This window comes from Malurus melanocephalus, unplaced genomic scaffold, assembly GCF_030028575.1.
Source record: "Malurus melanocephalus ecotype Western Australia unplaced genomic scaffold, MMel_1.1 scaffold_900, whole genome shotgun sequence".
Taxonomy (NCBI): domain Eukaryota; kingdom Metazoa; phylum Chordata; class Aves; order Passeriformes; family Maluridae; genus Malurus; species Malurus melanocephalus.
The window spans coordinates 25,249-44,334 of record NW_026624132.1 but is presented as its reverse complement, the minus strand read 5'-3'; the positions used below and the strand labels follow the sequence as shown (position 1 = coordinate 44,334).

Here is a 19,086-nt window from a genome sequence, read left to right as displayed (position 1 = left end):
AAGCCACCACAGTATAAGCCAAGAAATTGAGTGCAAAAGATATTTTTAAAAATCTGCCCATTAACTTAACATATAATGGAATTGCTATGCAACACCAGTGGTTTACAGATAATGTCTCCTATGGAAGCCTAACACTCAATTATTGAAAATGAAAAGCATGAAAATTATAACTGAACACAGATACATTCACAGAACAAACAACTCAAAAACCATATGAATCCAGGGAAATAATATATGGGTCAATTTTTAAAAAAGCCCAGAAACACCAGGGAGCCCAAATTTAATTTCAAACACATATCCAAGTATTTGTATCTTCAATTCCTCCTCCAGGAAGCTGAGCATGCACTGTTTTCACTGCCACCAGCCCTCTGAAATTCAGACCCCCTCAAATGTATTCYGCTGTACATGGATTTCTGTCAGCACTCCTCCCTACCCCATTATCACCTGCACCAGAGTGAGCTCRAAAATTCACATGAAATCCCACAGGAAATGCAAAAGATCTGTAAAGCTGCRCAGTGACTTCTGTCTCCTCTTCAGTTCTTCGCAAGTTTCTCAAAGTGTTGGGAGAGAAGAGTTCTGACTACACCAGGGGAGGGAGGAAGTGAAATGACCAACAACCAACCCCAGTGCCCCAAAGCAGCCCAAATGGAGCAGCAGCTGTTAAATTCATGCATGAGCTCCATCAGGAAGCTCTTGTGGCTGCATCGGTTCCCACAATACATCTGGATCAGTGGTTTTGTTAAATTTCATCGTTCAGTCCAGAAGAGGCCCCAGAGCTGCTGCAGGGCTGGAGTCAGGCTGGAAGAGCTGAGGGTGCTCACCTGGAGGGGAGAAGGATCCTGGCAGAGCTCAGAGCCCCTTTTGGGGCCTAAAGGGGCTCCAGGAGAGCTGGAGAGGGACTGGGGACAAGGGATGGAGGGACAGGACACAGGGAATGGGGTCACACTGCCAGAGGGCAGGGATGGATGGGATTTTGGGCAGGAATTGTTCCCTAGGAGGCCCTGGCAGTGGTGATGCTCTGCAGGGTCTAAGTTGCCCTTGAGTGCTACATTTGCTCCGACAAAGCATCTCTACCCATTGCTCCCTGGGGTCCCCCTGGCCCAGCACAGACCTTGTCCCTGTCACAGGATTTGGGACAGCAGSAGGGACTCTGGCCCATCCCATGGGACAGCTGAAGACACCCGGGGCAGTGGCACCACCTCCCACAGCTCCACCCGCATTGAGTTTCTTGATACAAGGGAGCACAGCACCAARAGTGTCCTGTCTGCTCTAACTGTAAAAAAATATTATTTTAAATAATTATATCTCAGCAAATTTTAATTATTACCCTCAAGATTTTTAATAACATGTATAACTTATTTACCTACAAATTCCAGCCCATGCTGGATAYTTTCACTCATGAACATATTAGTCATCACTTAATTATCACTACCCAGCCTTATTRATATGTATAAAATGTATAAAGAACTCTCTGGCAGGGATGCATTTTAATGAAGGTGCTGAAAGGCAACACACAGTAATTTCTGGAAGGTTGTGCCATGATTGACGATAGCAAACTGAAGCACGCCAGGGATGGGATAATGTATGGAAGGARAAAAAYAGAATAAGTTTTAATATTTTTCATGAGAATTTGAGAGAAGACACCCGGGGCACAGGACACCCAAGGAACAGGACACACATGGCAAAGGACACTTCGGGATGGGATAATGTATGGAAGGAGAAAAATAGAATTAGTTTTAATATTTTTTCATGAGAAAGGTAATTTGAGAGAAGACAGCCGGGGCACAGGACACCCAAGGAACAGGACACACATGGCAAAGGACACCGGGCATGGGACGCCAGGGACAGAGGACATCGGGAGCACAGGACACATGTGGCACAGACTAGGGACAGAGGACACCAGGGTCACGACACCGAGGGCACAGGACAACACAGGCGGGCCGCCCTGCGGAGCCGCCCCGAGAGGCGGGCCCGGACCGGACGGGGTAAGGAAGGGGCGGTGGCGGGAGGGTCCTGCCGGGGCCGCGAAGGGCTCGGGGCGAGCTGGGAGCGGAGCCAGCGGGTCCGGGGAGCTCCGGCGGAGCGACCGCGACCCCGCACTCACTCCCTGCCCGGGCTCGGGCTGTCCCGGCCCCGCACTCCCTGCCCGGGCTCGGGCTGTCCCGGCCCCGCCGCGCTCCGCAGGCCCGGCTGGGCCCGGCCCGGAGCGGAGCGGAGCGGGGGTGTCCCCTCGCGGCCGCCATGGCACGGCAGGCACCGGGCTGTGCCCTCACGGCCCCCGCGAGAACAGGGGGTGTCTCCTCACGTCCGACTGGGGTCAAAGTGTCTCCTCACGACCCCCGTGTCCGAGCGGGAAGCGGTGGTGTCCCCTCACGTCCCTCGTGGGAAGACGGGAGGGGGGACTGTCCCCTCACGACCCCCGCGGCAGGGCTGGAGTCAGGATATTCCCTCACGACCCCTTCAAAAGGGCGGGATCACGGATGTCCCCTCTCGACCCCCGCGGAAAGGCAGGGACCGGGGGTGTCTCCTCACGAACAGGAGTCAGGGTGTCCCCTCACGACCCCTTCAAAAGGACGGGAACACGGATGTCCCCTCACTGAAGGGCGGGAACAGGGATGTCCCCTCACGACCCCTGCAAAAGGGCAGGGACCGGGGTGTCTCCTCACGAACAGGAGTCAGGGTGTCCCCTCACGACCCCCGCCCGAGGCGAAGGGGCCGCGCTGTCACTCAGCCGAGGAGGGGATCACTTAGAGAGGGGATCTACTCTCACTGTCACTTAGAGAGGGGATCCACTCTCTAATTCCTGTCACTCGTTGTCCCTCAGCTCTCGGGGCGATGTGGAGCCCGGCCCCGCTGTGCGCCCTGGGCCGGCGGCCCCCCGGTCCCTCCGCGCCGCTGCAGYCCCTGATCCGCMTSTTCCAGTGGGAATATCGRGAGAAAAYMCCSATYCRCMTGYTCCAGWGSGAATATYGRGAGAAAACCCCSATCWGCCTGCTCCAAAGGGAATATCGWGAGAAAACCCCSATYCGCCTGCTCCAGRRGGAATATCGRGARAAAACCCCSATCCACCTGCTCCAGAGGGAATATCGGGRRMAAWWCCCGACCCGCCTGCTCCAKARGGAATATMGTGAGAAAACCCCGRYCCGCCTGTTTCAGAAGGAATATAATGAGAAAACCCCGATCCGCCTGTTCCAGAAGGAATATCGGGAGAAAACCCTGGCCCACCTGCTCCAGAGGGAATATCAGGGACAATTCCCGGCCCGCCTGTTCCAGAGGGAATATCGGGAGCTGCCGCTGCCGGGGCAGGGCTGGGGAAGGACACMGCCCCTGCCTCCCCGCCGATTTYTAAGTAATCAACCCAAATCCAAGCGGCATCCTAAAACATTTCCTGTTCTGGACGGACGCGTCCCCGCCGTGTACCGCTATGTGTTTGAAGAGAATTTAAGGAACAGCGAGGCTGTGATTAAAAGGTAATAAGCTGTTTTTTGTGGGGTTTTAGAAGTGTTATTACTTGTAACATGGTGTGAGAGTTACTCGTGGGAACTTTGGAAACTTCTAACGTTGGGAAAATGTTTGTCCCATGTAACAACGTGGCTTCCCCATTCCTGGAATTATCCAAGGCCAGGTTGGACAGGGCTTGGATCAGCCTGGAACAGTGGAAAGTGTCCCTGCCCATGGCAGGGGGTGGAACAAAATGAGCTTTAAGTCACTTCCAACACAAACCAGACTGTGAAGTGTTGACTGAAATACCCAAATCGAGGTGCAAACTGTATTTAAAATAGTGCCATGTGTTGTTTTGCAAGAATTGCCAAGAAATACTTTTTTCAGACCTTTGTAACATTTGTTTCGTGTTGAATTTTGCATGCAAAGACGTAAATGGTGACTCACGCACTCCTGACAGAGCAGGAGATGGGTGCTGCAACCCATCATGATTTACGGATAAAACAGGAAAATGTGTTTAATGTGTTTGTCCTGAAAGATCAGATGGCAAAATTGCGAAGACCTTTGTTCAGGGGTGTGATCCACGAGCTGGAAGCAAAGTTTGGCAAACACATTATGCCCTCCTGTGGTGGCACTGAGAACATGAATAAAATCCTTAGTTCTTCCTCCCGAGTTTTTTTAGACTCCACAGAGTGCAGGAGCCACGCTAATGTCACAGAGKCACACACACAAAGTGCTGTGTGAGTCTGTGTATCATACAACATTCAAAGTTAAACATGATGCATCTGGGGGAAAAAGGTGTTTGAAATAAAGGAAGAAATTGGTTTATATAAGACCGAAAATGTGATACCACATTTGTTTACAGTTTATTCAATTTTTTTATCTATACATGGTACTGTCTTGACAGAAACATTGGGTAATCACTTCCTCCCTGTGACACTGCAGTGTTCACTGCTTTTAGATTGTCTTCCAGATTTAGTAATTTATTCTACTTCCCAGTTACTGATTTTTGTCAGATAAACTTGTTGCAGGAACTGACAAAAGAAGTCCTTTGCTGGATTCTTCCCTGGACCAGTTGGAATGTGGAGGTTCATGCAGAATTAGGGTGCATTTTGATACCCTCATTATTATGTATTATATTATATTATTGGCTTTATTAGACAGGCTTTGGATAACAAAAGTGAAATGTTTGCTTTGAATAATAGRCATTTGCTCTTTATTGTGCCTTGTAAGAAACAATAATCTGGAAATGTGAATTTTTCTTCATTTTCATGCCATTTATGTGAAAACTGTGCAATACATTTAAGTTCAGTCTGCTAAAGGGTAACTCGTAAGGAAAATGGTTTGGTTGGAAGGGGCCTTAAAGCCCATCCAGTGCCACCCCCTGCCATGGCAGGGACAGCTTCCACTGTCCCAGAGTGTTACAAGTCCCATCCAGCCTGGCCTTGGGCAYTGCCAGGGATCCAGGGGCARCCACAGCTGTGCCAGGGCCTGCCYACCCTCACAGGSAACAATTCCTTCCYAAAATCCCATCCATCCCTGCCCTCTGGCAGTGTGACCCCATTCCCTGTGTCCTGTCCCTCCATCYCTTGTCCCCAGTCYMYCTCCAGCTCTCCTGGAGCCCCTTTAGGCCCCAAAAGGGGCTCTGAGCTCTCYCTGGATCCTTCTCCTCTCCAGRTGAGCACCCCCAGCTCTCCCAGCCCAGCTCCAGAGGGGCTCCAGCCMTGGRAKCAGCTCTGGGGYCTMCTCTGGATGAACCACGTYGATCTTCTCAYCCACCAKCACCCCCAAATCCTCCCCAGGGCTGCCCTCCATCCCTCCTCCCCCAGCCTGTGTTGGTCCTTGGGATTTTTCCAGCCCAGGGGCAGGTGTTGAACCCCTGAGGTTCTTCCAGCCCCACTCCTCCACCTTACTGGGTCCCTCTGGAATCCATCCCTCCCCTCCACCACACCCCACAGCTTTGTTCTCATGAACCGAAACTTTGTTTTTTTCCCATCAGATACTCGGAATTGCTCGAGAGGGTGAAGAAAGGAGGGGGTGAAAACGCCATCCTGCGGCACACTCAGCGCAACAAGAAACTGTTCGTGCGGGAGCGCCTGAGGCTGCTCCTGGATGATGGCGATTTCCTGGAGCTGTCCCCGCTGGCAGGGCTGGACATGCCCTAYGGAGATGTCCCTGCTGCCGGCTGCCTCACAGGTAATGCCTGGTTAATGGAATGTTGGCTGGGGAAAGGAAAAAGGATGCATGGAATAAGGTTTATGGAATATTTTAGTATCTTAAGTGCTTTCCTAGGAAAACTGATACTTCTATCCAGTTCTTATTCCCAACAGGGGAGAGTTCGGCCACTGATGTATTATTATTGTTCTGGGAAATCTGTGAGAAACCTTTTTAAAAAAGTTCTTTCATTTCTTCTAGAWTTAGTAGTTTGTTCTTGCCAGCTACTGATTTTGCCAGTTCTACTTGCCAGCTACTGATTTTTGCCTCAATAAATGTAGGGTGATGTGTCAAACAGGCTGCTGTCTGTTAGAGGAGAGGTGACAAARTTACTCTGAGAAACAGAAGCTGTGACATTTATTTTGAAGTGTTTTTCAAATTGTAGATGATTGCTTTTTCTGTGCAAACATCGTCTTTGTAAACTGGAACAGCTCTTCAAAATGCAATTTCATTGAAATTCAATGAAATTCCATTTCATTCAATATCAATAAAATTGCATTTTGAAGAGCAGCTCCAGTTTAAAAAGTAACCAAAAGAACAGTATGAAATCCTTTTTTCCATCACGGATTGTTACATTTTTCAGTTCTACAGGGATAATTTTTAATTGCCTTCCCTTTTATCTCAAGGGCTGGGAGTCAAACTATATTTTTTTCTGTTGCATTATCATGAGTGGCAGATTATTTTAGTTGAGGTTTTCTCTTTTATAATTTAGATTTAAAAAAAAATATATAAATGCTACTCCAGAGAARAGGGGTAGATTTCTTCCCTGTGTGGTATTTTCAAGTTGATTTGGAGCTTCTTGATGCAGCATTACTGATAAAAAAAAACACCTGAAAAAGTATGCCCCCCTTTTTGTCTGTTGTTTTAGAGAGTCCTGATAAATATCTGTGGTACCATTACAGGAATTGGCAAAATCTGTGGGATCTGGTGTGTTTTCATTGCGAGTGATGCCACTGTGAAAGGAGGAACAATTTACCCAATTGGAGTGAAAAAACAATTGAGAGCCCAGGAAATTGCCATGGAGAACAGGCTGCTGTCTGTGCACCTKGTGGACAGTGGGGGAGCCTTCCTGCCTCTGCAGGTACTGCTGGCACCTCTGCAGAGCAGAAAATACCAATATTTATTTCAATCATTTGGGCTAATCTTGCATCTTCCACCTAATCAGAGATTAGAAACTCCCCTGTGTCTTTGATAAATGAGTACATAGTGTGAGGTGTTGATTTTCACTTCAAAATCAATTAAGTTTTCTGTATTTTATTGTCCTGTTTGTGCCAGTGATGCACTGACTTCCCTGGCCTTTAAAAGTGTGGCTTAAAATTCTTACAGCAAAAGGAGAATTCTTACTTCAGAAGAGAATCTCCACACTGAGGGCAAGCACCCATGCAAAGTTTTTACCTAGAATTGTATCCAAAACTAAATAAAAAGAGAAACTGCTGAAGGCATTTCACAGATAAACAGAACCACCACCTTCCCCTTCTCCACATTTACGTCTCAGTTTGTGTAGAATAAGTTGGTTTCACAAAAAATCCCAAAACTTAACCTCTGCTTTCAGAGGATGTGGRTATTTTAGAGGGATTTGACAATGTSTAAAGGAATGAATAACATAATGAATGTTGTATGTGAAAGGTTCAGAAGTGATTATTAATGAGGGCCTTCCCAGTGTCAGCTATGTTTGTGTGGGAATGAATGAAGAGGAAGCACCAGCTTTTGTACTTAATAATAAAAAYCCCTTTTTCTTTTCCCTGTCCTTCAGTCAGAGCTGTTTCCTGACAAGCTGCACGGTGGCAGGATTTTCTACAACGAGGCAATCATGTCTGCCATGGGAATCCCCCAGGTACAGTGGCATGGGGAGGGCAGGGATGTGTAGGAAAGGTGTAAATTTGTAGTAAATCATTGCTTCTTCTGGTWTTTCTGTCTCAAGTTTGTTTCCCAAACTGTGATTTAGCACCTTTTTTATTACTRAAACAACTTTGGGCTTAGCTTTGCCTTTCCTCTCCCCAAACCAGCTGTGGTTTGTGTCCCCTCAGGTGGCTGTAGTGTGTGGCTCCTGTGTGGCTGGGGGTGCCTATGTGCCCACCATGGCTGAGGAATCCGTGATCATAGATAAAATTGGGACTCTGTTCCTTGCTGGGCCACCCCTGGTGAAAGCTGCCACRGGGGAAGATGTCTCTCCTGAGGACCTTGGAGGAGCCAGGCTTCACTCACAGTATGTGGAATATTCTCAAAAACAGGAGAGAATTTGGCATGCTCAGCTTTAAAGGAATGTGGTGTTGGCTTTTCAGATCAGGGCTAAGAGTGGAACCTGTGSTTGCACTGGTTTTCCTTCTCAGTTTCAGGGATTTGGGTTAAATCGGCCATATGGAAATAAAATTAAGTTATTTATGGGGTGAAGCTGGACTGGACAGGTTGGATTTGGATCCCCATTGTTCCACAYACTTCTTTAACAATTTCATGCAGATCATTTCCTCTGTGCCTCACGGAGAGCAGCTATAGAAGAGGGATACTATCTCCTCTTTTCCAAGTGTTTTCCAGAATACACATGTTTAACCCAACTATGCTACATGGAATACATTCCTGTCTATTTATCTTGGCTGCAACCCCTTGTTTTGAAATAATTCCTGAAGTTTGCTTTCCTCTTTTCCCTTTTTGGTATTGTCTGCAACAACAGCATCATGAAAATAAATTTCAATGTGTTTCTTTAAGAAGAGATAAACACAAAAGTCACAGGGAAGAATTTCTCCTTACTCTGAATTTGATTTGGGGTTGGATTGCACAGAAATTCCACTGAGCTTCTGCTTTCAGCTCATTGATACAGAACAAAATCACACCCTATTTCCAGAGAGGATTTGAAGAGTCTCAGTTTTCTTCCTAGAGTTTGGATTTTCTGTCAGAATTGAGAATTCATTAATTCAATGCTAGTTAATGTTTCTCTCTCCTAGAGTCAGTGGCTGTGCTGACCACTTTGCACCCTCAGAAGAGGAGGCCTATGAGTGTATTCGTAATGTTGTCTCCACCTTAAACTGTGAGCCAGTGCCAGAGGAGGACAGRGAGCATGACAATCCTTTGTACAGCTCTGAGGAGCTCCTGGGCCTGGCACCCCTGGATTATGGCTGCACTCTTCCTGTCAAACTGGTGAGGGAACAGGCATTTCATTCCTGTACCCTTCACTCTGCTCTATCCCATAGCTTCAGGTGTTATTCTGAGTTATTACCTCATCCATTGTCAGCCTGTCTTAGGCCTGCAACAGAGCAGGATGGCAACAGTTCTGTGGAATTATAGAAAATATTTAACCTGAAATCCTGCTGGAGATAAAATAATCCCAGATTGTGCTGCCCAGATGTTTCCATGAACTGTTGAGATGCTTTATCTCAGCATGTTTTGCACTGTTTGCTGTCTCGAGAACATGCCCCCTTTAATCTCTGGTTTTCTCTTTCCCTGCCTTTTTGTTTCTTCCCAAGTATTCAAGATTGAGTCTTKTGAAAGAAACTATAAAATTAATGACTGAAAAACAACACAGCTCAAAATAAACTTCTTTGAGGTTGGGACAGACACTAATGCTAAAGCAGAAATATATAGAGCTGCCCATGCCATTTTCATTGTGTTCTACATGAGATTTTATCTCCAGGGATGTGACTCCAGTGTCTTTTCCAGTGGTAAATTCCTGCACTTAAGTGAATTGTAGAAATCTTTGAAGGCAGCTTTTAACTGTGTTGGAAAAAAGCATGAGCTGTATGAATCAAGCATTTCTTATGCACAAAATCTGAAACTGCACAAGTTGAGGTTTGTTTTTTTCTTTTTTACTTTTTTATGCACATGAACAACTGTGCTTTGTAAAACTAACATAAATTTTGAGTTGGTAACAAAACTAGACACAAATTGGATGTTTTGTGCACATTGAGCATTTAGAAAGTCACCCAAAGACCTTCTGTGCTCATCTTGGATGACTCAGGTCTCCTACCATTTGAACTGAGCATTTCATGTAGCAGAAATACCCTATTTTCACTTCAATTTCTGTAGTAAAGTGAARTCTGTATATTTCTTTGCAGATTCTGAGCCGTCTGGTGGATGGAAGCAGATTCCAGGAATTCAAGGCTAATTATGGAACAACATTAGTAACAGGATTTGGCCATGTGGAAGGGTATGGCTGGGAACATTTGCTGTCCAAATGGATGGACACGCATTTCTCAACAGCTTTTGTGTCCTCAGCAGGTTTTACACTATTCCAATCATTTCTAGGGTTCAAAAGGGAAAATCATGGAATTGTTAATGTTGGAAAAGACCTCTCAGATCACAGAGTCCAACTGTCCATGTTTGTTCTGTAGGTACTTGGTGGGGATAGTGGCCAGCAATGGGGAGCTGGCTCACGATGCTGCTCTCAAGGGCAGCCACTTTGTGCAGCTCTGTGGCCAGAGAGGAATTCCCATCCTCTTCCTCCAAAACACTGCTCCACAGCCAGCAGGGCCAGCAAGCATCTCACAGGTATGGTATATTCATTAAAATGTGTTTCAAACAACTCTTAGTCCTTGTTGTGCCTAAAGTTAGAATTTCAAAACTATTACTGTTAGGAAAACTAATTTTTTAACCACTTTTGGTGGTTTAAACCATGAAGCTTCATAATGACTTAGCCAGTGGAAAGATTTAAGAGCATTCTCACTTGAATTTTAAGCAGGSTGGGATGCTAATATAAAATGATATTGTTCAGTTGGCAAGGCAGGCTGGAAAACTTGGAATTTGGAGTGCTTTTGACATTGGAGTACAGCTTATTGATTCCTCTGTTACCTCTGCACTCCAGAAAATTGGCCATTTYTCTTATTAAAGTGAAGGCAATAAAGCCCAGTAGGTTTTGTCCTGGGCTAAGGAGAGTAAAACCTCCATTAGATCCCAGACCTATTTCTGCAGAATAGCAAATAAATAAATAAACAATTTAAAAGTACAAGTTTGGTGGGAATGGAGAGAATCTGGAATAAAGTCTTAAAGGATCTAAAGTATCTATTTTCATTCCAGGCAGAGGCTCATTCCAACAGGCTGAAGGCCCAGGCCTCCATGATGGCTGCAGTTGCCTGTGCTGCTGTTCCCAAAATAACCATTGTCATTGGAGGATGTTTTGGGAGTGAGAGCTACATCATGGTACGGGTGGCACCAGTCCAGGCCTTGGGGACACACCTGTCACACTGCTCAAGTGTCACTGCACTGCATTTCTGAAGCACAGCTGGGTAACCCGAGCTCAGAACTAATTCTTAAGGAAGAAATGCAGCATGGGATGTGATTACTGAAAATTAAATGTGGAAGAATTAAACCTGCAAGTGCTTGGGATTCAAAATTAAATGCTAAAATAGTAAAGTATAAATACTAAAATAGTAAAGTAGCACTATTGAAGACAATGGGGAGGGTGGTGGTTCCTAGCACAGGATGCCTGTGCTGATACAGGACCTGTGTCATTAATGCTTTACAAATCCTGTGTTCCACTCTGCCTTGCCCTTGGTTGTTTCATCCTGTAGAAACCTTTATAGGATTAATTTCAGTGAGTTTGTTCTGTTGTTCGGTTTTTTCTTGTAGTGTGGGAGATCGTTCAGTCCAAACTTTCTGTTCCTGTGGCCCAATGCAAGAATTGCTCTTGTGGACTCACGGCATTTCCCCACAGTGCCCCAAGCCTGGGACAGTGAGTGTGCAGGAGAGGAACCAGAACTAAAACAGCTGAAGGCAAAGTAAGGACATTCAATATAAACCCTTACAGGGATTTCAATGTTCAATTACCTACTTTCATCTCACAGCACATCCCAGATTAATGAGACAAACATGAATCTGCTGAAAAAATATTTTCAATTTCCRTGTAATTCTATGTCTTTCTGTAAGGATCTCCCCTTTAGTGGAGAATGGTCAGCTCTGTTATTTGCTGGTTTCTGAYTGATTTTAAAGCAGTACTGCCTGTTCTCCTCACATGGATGTATTTGCCTGTTTCATCTGTAATTTTTTTTCATTGCTCTGCTATTTTTATTGTGCTTTTAAGCCTGTTCAATACTCTGTCCTCTCCAGGCTAGARGAAGAAAGCAGTGCCTTTTACTCCTCTTCCAGGCTCTGGGATGATGGGATCATTCTACCTCAAGACACCAGGAAGGTGGGTTTTCCTTTTAGGATGTTTTATTCTCCAAGGGGTGAACACATAAACCTGTGACTCACTCAAGGTTGGCAACATGCTGATTCCAGACCTGGGGTCCCATTTCTCACTCCATGGAATTTCTGTCTGTAATTCTCATCATGTCYCTTCCCCATTATCCAAAAAGTTTCTGTTCAATTCTGGTTCCTTGAACCACAGCATTTCCTCATTGAGCCTCTTCTTTTGCTTGACCATAATTTGATTCTGCATCTGAATCCTTTTTTTTTCATTTTATCATCCATATCTTCACTTTTTAAAGTTCAGGTCCTTCAGAATTCCTCTTGCTTCTATTTTTTTTATCCTAACATGTTGCTTTTTTTGCAATTTTCCTGCTTTTAATTTGCTGTGTACACTTGGGATGCCCCCCTGCCTTTTTATTGATTTGAAATTGGCAGAAATCCYTCCCTCCATTAAGTTCCTTCTGAAAGCTGCTGCCTTTGTTCTTTTATTTTTCCTGGTTAGATTGTTTATGAGCARTAAAAATGTTCTCTGCACTGCTGAACTTTGTTTACTTAAAGATCTCAATCTGTCCTGCATTGAGCTGGAGTTCRATCACAACACAACCCTTTTAAATATGGTACATATTTATGGAACTATGTGGATGGTAAATATTTTCATGGAAACTTTGATAATGGGAGAGCACCAAGAAGTTTTTTTAGTCCTAGAGCCTTGAAATCCCCACTTTATGAGCTACATATGAAAATATGTGAGAGCTGATCTGTTCATTTTACAATGTTCAGWGTTTTGCAAAAAGAAGGAACCAATAAATAAGTCCAGAATGAGYGAGTTTTASTGAGKTTTTTGTTTGTTTGTTTGAGGCCYATTGCTTATATTGCATTTTRCTTTTAATTAGGTGATTGCCCAGTGCTTGAAGATCATGGAGCAGCAGAAGTTCCAGGCTGTGTCTCCCTGTTCCTATCCCATCATCAGGATGTAACTGGAGCCTCCTCAAACAAGAAACCTTTGCCAGAACTGTGAGTGTAAAGATTTTCTAATTCTTTGATACCATGAATAAAAATGTTGAACAATTGAAGACAAACAAGAATCYCAGGTTTTAAATCTACTTGCAAGAAGTTTTTATTTTCAACCATTGCCTCTTTTAACGTCAGCTGAAAGTTTATTTTGGGAGACAGAARGATTAAGCTGAACATCCATAGCACTCTAAGGAAGCAAAGTCAGCCCAAGGGGTAACAATTGCTTGATTTTTTCATGTCCATGTTTTAACATGAAATCCAGAAATCAAGAAACTGCACTTGGACAAAAGAAAGGGAAAAGAGCAAACACACAAGGGAAGGTGTGCAGTTTGCAGCCTCAGTGAACAACAAAACTCTACTTGCTCCCCACTCGGGATTCCCAAAGCAGCTGAGAAAAGATTCCACTTGGATTGCTCAGAGGATACTACAGCAATGATCAGGATGGGGTTCAAATCCATAATCCTTCAGAACAGGCTAAAAATTCTCAACCATGTAACAGAKCAGGGCCTGTTGTACACAATGTTACCACGTGTAAAAGAGTTGAGGTTCCTCTCTGCTTTTCACCCATCTTTCACTCTGCTTCAGCTACAAAGTTAAATTTTGTAWAAACAAAACCTCTCCACCACCCCAAACGTGCGATTTAACTGGAAATGACACCAAAGGGGGCTTTTTAAAAGTACCTGATTTACCATTTTGAAGAATCATCGACAAAACTGAACTGCTTGATCTGAATTACATAGCCCCACAAATGCAAAGGTCTGTGGAAGGAGTTTGGGTCACCTGTAGATGGAGACTGCACATTTTGGGAGCTGGAAGAAGCCCAGGCCAGGTGTTGCTGTCGGTGGTCACGCTCTCTTGAARAGCCCATGGAATGTCACAGGAATGTTCACCTCCACCTCAGCCCTGGCCACCTCACTCATGTCTTTGGCGTTGAGGATGAGGAGGTAGGCAGGCTTGGGCCCTGCCCCCGGGCTGATCACGATGCTCAGCACCACCCCTGCAAGGTGAGAACACAACGGGTGTGGCCCAGGTGGGTTGGGCTCTGTCTGTCCCCGGACTGGGACACCAGAAATCCCGGGAATGTTGTGTGACCATCAGTGCTGAGGGACACAGGCAGTGACACAGCCCAGGCTGCCTCAGGAAGCTGTGCCTGCCCCAGCCTGGAGGTGTCCAAGGCCATGTTCAAGGCTTGGAGCAGCTTGGGATAGTGGAAGGTGACCCTGTCCATGGCAGGGGATGGAACAGGATGAGCTTTAAGGCCCCTCCCAACCCAAAAATTCCATGATTCTGGYTTTAATTTTCCCGTGTTTCCTCAGAAACTTCTGGCCAGTGGTAGCACACAGCATATCTTGTCCAGGAACTACTGCAGGCTCTACTCCTGCCCACCTGTGGCAGCCTGGCACCAGTTGATACATCCCTTCCCAAACCCAGTCCCAATCCCAGTCCCAATCCCAGTCCCAATCCCAGTCCCAATCCCAGTCCCACCAGCATTACCATCATCTTCCTCCAGAGCATCCGGGTGGGAAACGAAGATGGGCTCCGACGGGTACGCATCAGGCTCCTGCCACACCCAGGTCTCCTTGGTTTTAACATTCAGCTTGCAGAGCTAAAGGTGGGGAAAACCCAAAACCTTAGAGCTAAGAAACACTCTTTGTTGTCACCAAACTGAAGCCATCCCCCATTGTCTGATAGTTACCCTGTCTGGGACAAAGTGGTTCAGCCCCAGCCCGTAGGTGTACGTGTACGGCTTCCCACCGTACTTCCTGTAGTTGATTTGTGGGAATTCAAAGGCTGCAGGCAAAATAAATGAATAAATGCAGAGGATTAGTGGGGCAGGGTGTGCAGGCAGCACTGGTGCTGCTGGGATCTGGGGGAGCTGGGCTGTCTCTGTACCGTGCCGTGGCCCTGAGAAAATCACCTCTGGCTCCAGCCAGATGGTCTCGTCACTGCGCAGAGTGGCTGTGGCTGTCGTGTAGGGCAGCGTCACCAGGTTCTTCCCTGTGTCAGCCTGGGACAAAGAGAAATACCCAAGAGATTGGAGAGGATTTTTAGTTTATTTGGACAGATCTGTAGCAAACAGCAATGAACAGGGAAGGCAGTGACGTGCAGCAGAGCCTCAGCGAGTGGCAGGAGGCGACTGCTGCCGTGTTCTTGGCWGTGCTGCAAGAACTGTCCTGTTCCTCAGCCTCAACACAGCTTCCCTCCCTCCTGAAGGCATTCAGAGGTTTCATTAAGCACTGCCACGTGGGTTTGCACTTCTCACTTGATCCACGGCCCAATGAGCTCCATGAGAGAGGCTTGGCTGACCAGCATCCCCGGCAGTGCTCAGCCCACCCACCGGCCACCACGAGCGGGGTCATGGAAAGGAACCCAACAGCTGCCAGCAGAGAGCTCTGTGCCAGGCTGGCAGCTCCAGGGACCTCACACTGAGGGCAGCAGGATTTAACCACACATGCTCAGGCTGTGGCTGCTCCCTTCTGTGCTCCAGGCAGCTCTGGGATTAACTGCTGCCCCACAGGCTCTGCTAGGAACAGTAACATATGGAGCCATCAAAGGGTTTGGGTTGGAAGGGACACTAAAGCTCATCTCATTTTCCTTGCCAAGGGCAGGGACAACATCCACTAGACCAGGTTGCTCAGAGCTCCATCCAACCCAGCCTTGGACACTGCCAGGGATAGGGCAGCCACAGCCTCTCTCAGCAGCCATATAAATAAACTAGAAAAACATTGATCAGCTAAAGAAAATATAAAGTTTTCTCTGTAGCCCCATACCTCAAGTTCCCCTTTCTAATTAAAATATTGAATTTGAAGTAAATGGGGCCAGAAGCCCTGGCAGGGAGTGGTGCAGACTCCARTACCTTGTCAATGTTCAGGGGCAGGACGTATCTGCGGGCCTCTGGCTGCGGGGCCTTCTCCGCCTGCCGCTTTACCTCGTCCCAGTTGGCCCGGAGGTTGGCCAGGTACAGGTAATTGTAAACAAACTCAAACCTGCATGAAACAGCATCACAGAGAGAAACACAGCTGGGCTTTGCAAGTGGGGGTGAAGTGGAGGTGTGTTTCTCCTAAAAGTCAGTAGAATCAGAATGATTGGGTTGGGAGGGGTGTTAAAGTTTATCTCATCCCACCCTTGCCCTGGACAGGAACACCTTCCACTGTCTCAGGCTGCTCCAAGCCTCATCCAGGCTGGCCTTGGACATTCCCAGGGACCCAGGGGCAGCCACAGCTGCTCTGGGCAAACAGAGTGACACAAATCCCAGTCCAGCTCCATGGCAGAGCTGAGCTGTGTGTGCACCACAGCCCCTGTGAGGAACTGCTGTTGTTCAACACAAGCACGGGACGGGGCCTGGAGCAACTTGGGACAGTGGAAGGTGTTCCTGCCCATGGCAGGAGATGGCACAAGATGAGTTTTTTGGTCCCTTCCAACCAAACCAGTCTGGAATTCTATGATTCTGTGCCAGGATTGGCTCAGTTCAGGGTGTCCTGGGTATGCAGCCAACACAGGGTTGAGTGTCACCCTTGCAGTGCCCCATTTCAGTTTACATAAAAAGCAGCATTCAARCCTCACCCACACCCTGCTCATTGCAGCCCCAGGAGCCAGAATAGCATCAACCCTTCAGCAGTCACTAACATTTCTTACAGATAAAACTAAATAAAAGATAAAAATATTTTTTTCTTGTAAAGTCAGTGTCAAGCAGGCTCCCTGCCCCTCTGGTGAGCTCCATGCTGTATAGTCTACATGTCACCATGTGTGARTGTTTAGATGGGTTGGTGCAAGTGCCAGAGGCCCCAACAGGGATGTGCCAGGGCAGGGAGGGSTGTGTCTGGTGCAAGGGGCAGTTGTGATGCCCAGGGCCCTATGGACTCACCCCTTCCAGGTGCACAGGTCCACGATCAGGAACCCGTTGTCCTCATAGGTGTTGATGTGGTGGAAGAGGTTGAAGGCCGAGGTGCGGTATTTGAGGTTGAGGAGCCTGCCTTTCTTCTTCTCAGCCACGTGAAGCCACACCTGCAAACCACACAGCAGCTGGGCTTGGCTGTGGCTTCATTCATCTCAGGCAGATGAAGGTGAAGCCAAGACCTTGGATCTCTCAGTATGGATGTGCCCAGTCCAGCCCGGTTTGGATGACCCCACACTTACCCCCATGGTCTCGTTGGACTCGAAGCAGTCCATGTAGTTGGCTCCCCAAAGGCTCCAGGAGGAGAGGAACTTGAGGAGGTTGATTTTCACTGGGGTTTCCACAAACACGATGTAGTTTGGGGTCAGCCCGAAGCTGTTGGGGAAGGCAGGGGAGCACATTAGGCTCACTGAGGTCAGCTTGGACAAAAACCATGGAGTTGCTCATCTTAAGCACRTGGATCATCGCTCAAAATTACCCTGATTTTACTAAATCACCAAATTTTCCTTGCTGATTACATGTGAGAAACAGTCCCTAGTTCCCACTGAACCTATGAAATGTTACCTGTGGACATAGGAGGGCTTAAACCTGTCACTGCAGGGGAACTGCACCACCACCTCCGACTTGTTCATGGGGTCTTCCTTGTCTGGAATGGGACAGGGGAGAGGTTATGGAGGTCTCAACCACATTTAGGCTGTACTTTCAGAGTCTACCCAGCAAGTTTCTGCCTTTAACACAGAACTCGTGGTTTAGAAACCACCTGAAAGTGTTTTCAATACAACATTTCAAAAAAAATACCTAAAGAAGACCGAAAAAAACCTTACTCAATGACAAAGCTCATTTAAAGGATAAAGGAATTATTCACAAGGGAAGAGTTTCCCYGCTGGCTCTGGAATTGTGGAATTGACTGACCTGCCTGCAGAGGAGGAATCCGGATGATGTTGTAGGCCAGGGCAAAGTTTTTTCCAAAGCAATTGCCAATGTTGTAAACGGTCCCATCGTTCTCAATGTGGGGATGAGCCGTTGCCCCGTTGACGGACACRTATTTACAGAGATCCACCTGGAGAACAGCATGGACAGAGTCAGGAGCTTCCCTGGCTGSAGGTGGGAAGGCTCTGCAAGGGGGTGTGAGTCAATGCATCCTTGTTTGGAATGTGGGAAGTTCCTCTCCAAGCCCCCAACTGAGCCCTGATTTGCAGACTCCAACCCAAACTTGAAGATGGTCTGAGGGCTGGAGATCCTCTGCCATGGAAGAGCTGGGGGTGTTCAGCCTGGAGAAGGCAAAGCTCAGAGGGGACCCTTGCAGTGCCTAAAGAGGCTCCAGGAGWGCTGGAGAGGGACTGGGGATGGAGGCACAGGAGGACAGGGTTAGATGGGATATTGGGAAGCAATTCCTGGCTGTGAGTGGGACAGGGTGCCCAGAGAGATTGTGACTGYCCCTGGATCCCTGGCAGTGCCCAAGGCCAGGCTGGACATTGGGGCTGGGAGCACCCTGGGACAGTGGAAGGTGTCCCTGCCATGGCAGGGGTGGCASGGGATCAGTTTTAAGATCCCTGCCAACCCAACCCRTTCTGTGACTCCATGATGTTCATTTTAGTTTTAYCCSTCCACAYCTCTGTYCACCCAGGACAAAGACCCACCTGCTTGATGGTCTCCAGGGTGTCTGGGTTAATCCTGGTGATGAAGTTGGTCTCAGTACARGCATAGTAATCCTCACCCACAGGGTAGACATTCACCAGGGCATTATCCGTGACCTCCACACCTTTGAAGTAGGAGAAAAACCTGAGCGGAGAGAAGCAACAGGCAGTCAGGGGCTCCTGAGAAGCAGAAACTCCAAAGGACATCCCAGCAATGTCTGCAGCAGCCCAGGTACCTGGAGAAGATGTTCTTGCAGGGGTCTGGGTAGGCGTAGGTGCCAAACTCAGTGATCACGATCCTCTTCTCTGTCATGGCTCGCACGTAGGCGTCGGTGCGGACAAACCTGGGAGGGCAGGACAGGGTTTGTTACAGGTGACACCAGGCTGGGCAGTCAATGCACAGATTCCTGTGAGGAGCCTTGTGAGCCATCTGGGAGCTCCCCACAACCTCATGCTGCCTCTGGAGCTGGCTTCAGTGATATCACTGCTGGAGCTCTTCCAGAAACCATATAGACTCAGCACAACTGGTGTCTCCCACGGGCACAGCCTGTCCTCAGCATTTCAGACAAGCAAAAGTTTCCTTCTGGATTCTTTTTCCTTGGAAAACTGGCACGTACCTTCGGTGGTAGGTGACGTGCCCCTCCTTGAAGTCGAACTTGTGGAGCAGCGCCTGGCCATCRAAGAGGTGGTAGAAAGGCTCAGAGCCCACCTCGAACAAGCCAGGACCACATCTCAGGAGGCTCCCTCGCAGCCAGGTGGGAATCCTGCCTG

General features: G+C 47.5%; 2 protein-coding genes across 3 annotated transcripts; one reads left to right on the top strand and one right to left on the bottom strand.

Moving 5' to 3' along the window:
* The first annotated feature begins 1,797 nt into the window (after positions 1-1,797).
* On the top strand, positions 1,798-12,864 carry LOC130585486 (biotin-dependent 3-methylcrotonyl-coenzyme A carboxylase beta1 subunit-like). Its single transcript, XM_057386010.1, has 14 exons — positions 1,798-1,985; positions 2,825-3,091; positions 3,293-3,470; positions 5,441-5,637; positions 6,558-6,736; positions 7,409-7,489; positions 7,683-7,861; positions 8,595-8,787; positions 9,702-9,793; positions 9,978-10,134; positions 10,660-10,782; positions 11,212-11,360; positions 11,689-11,770; positions 12,663-12,864. The coding sequence occupies exons 2-14, from the start codon at positions 2,836-2,838 to the stop codon at positions 12,744-12,746; spliced, it is 1,950 nt and encodes a 649-aa protein (XP_057241993.1). The 5' UTR covers positions 1,798-1,985; positions 2,825-2,835; the 3' UTR covers positions 12,747-12,864.
* A 764-nt stretch (positions 12,865-13,628) lies between these two features.
* On the bottom strand, positions 13,629-18,667 carry RPE65 (retinoid isomerohydrolase RPE65). 2 transcript variants are annotated; one of them, XM_057386013.1, is made up of 11 exons: positions 18,552-18,659; positions 18,319-18,460; positions 17,591-17,738; positions 17,243-17,324; positions 16,921-17,053; positions 16,649-16,788; positions 15,641-15,770; positions 14,677-14,791; positions 14,480-14,574; positions 14,278-14,389; positions 13,629-13,780 (listed from the first exon to the last, which is right to left on the bottom strand). In XM_057386013.1, the coding sequence occupies exons 1-11, from the start codon at positions 18,626-18,628 to the stop codon at positions 13,629-13,631; spliced, it is 1,326 nt and encodes a 441-aa protein (XP_057241996.1). In that variant the 5' UTR covers positions 18,629-18,659. The 2 variants fall into 2 exon arrangements, with proteins under 2 accessions (XP_057241996.1, XP_057241995.1); XM_057386012.1 differs by having other exon boundaries at positions 14,480-14,791; positions 18,552-18,667.
* Positions 18,668-19,086: the final 419 nt, after the last annotated feature.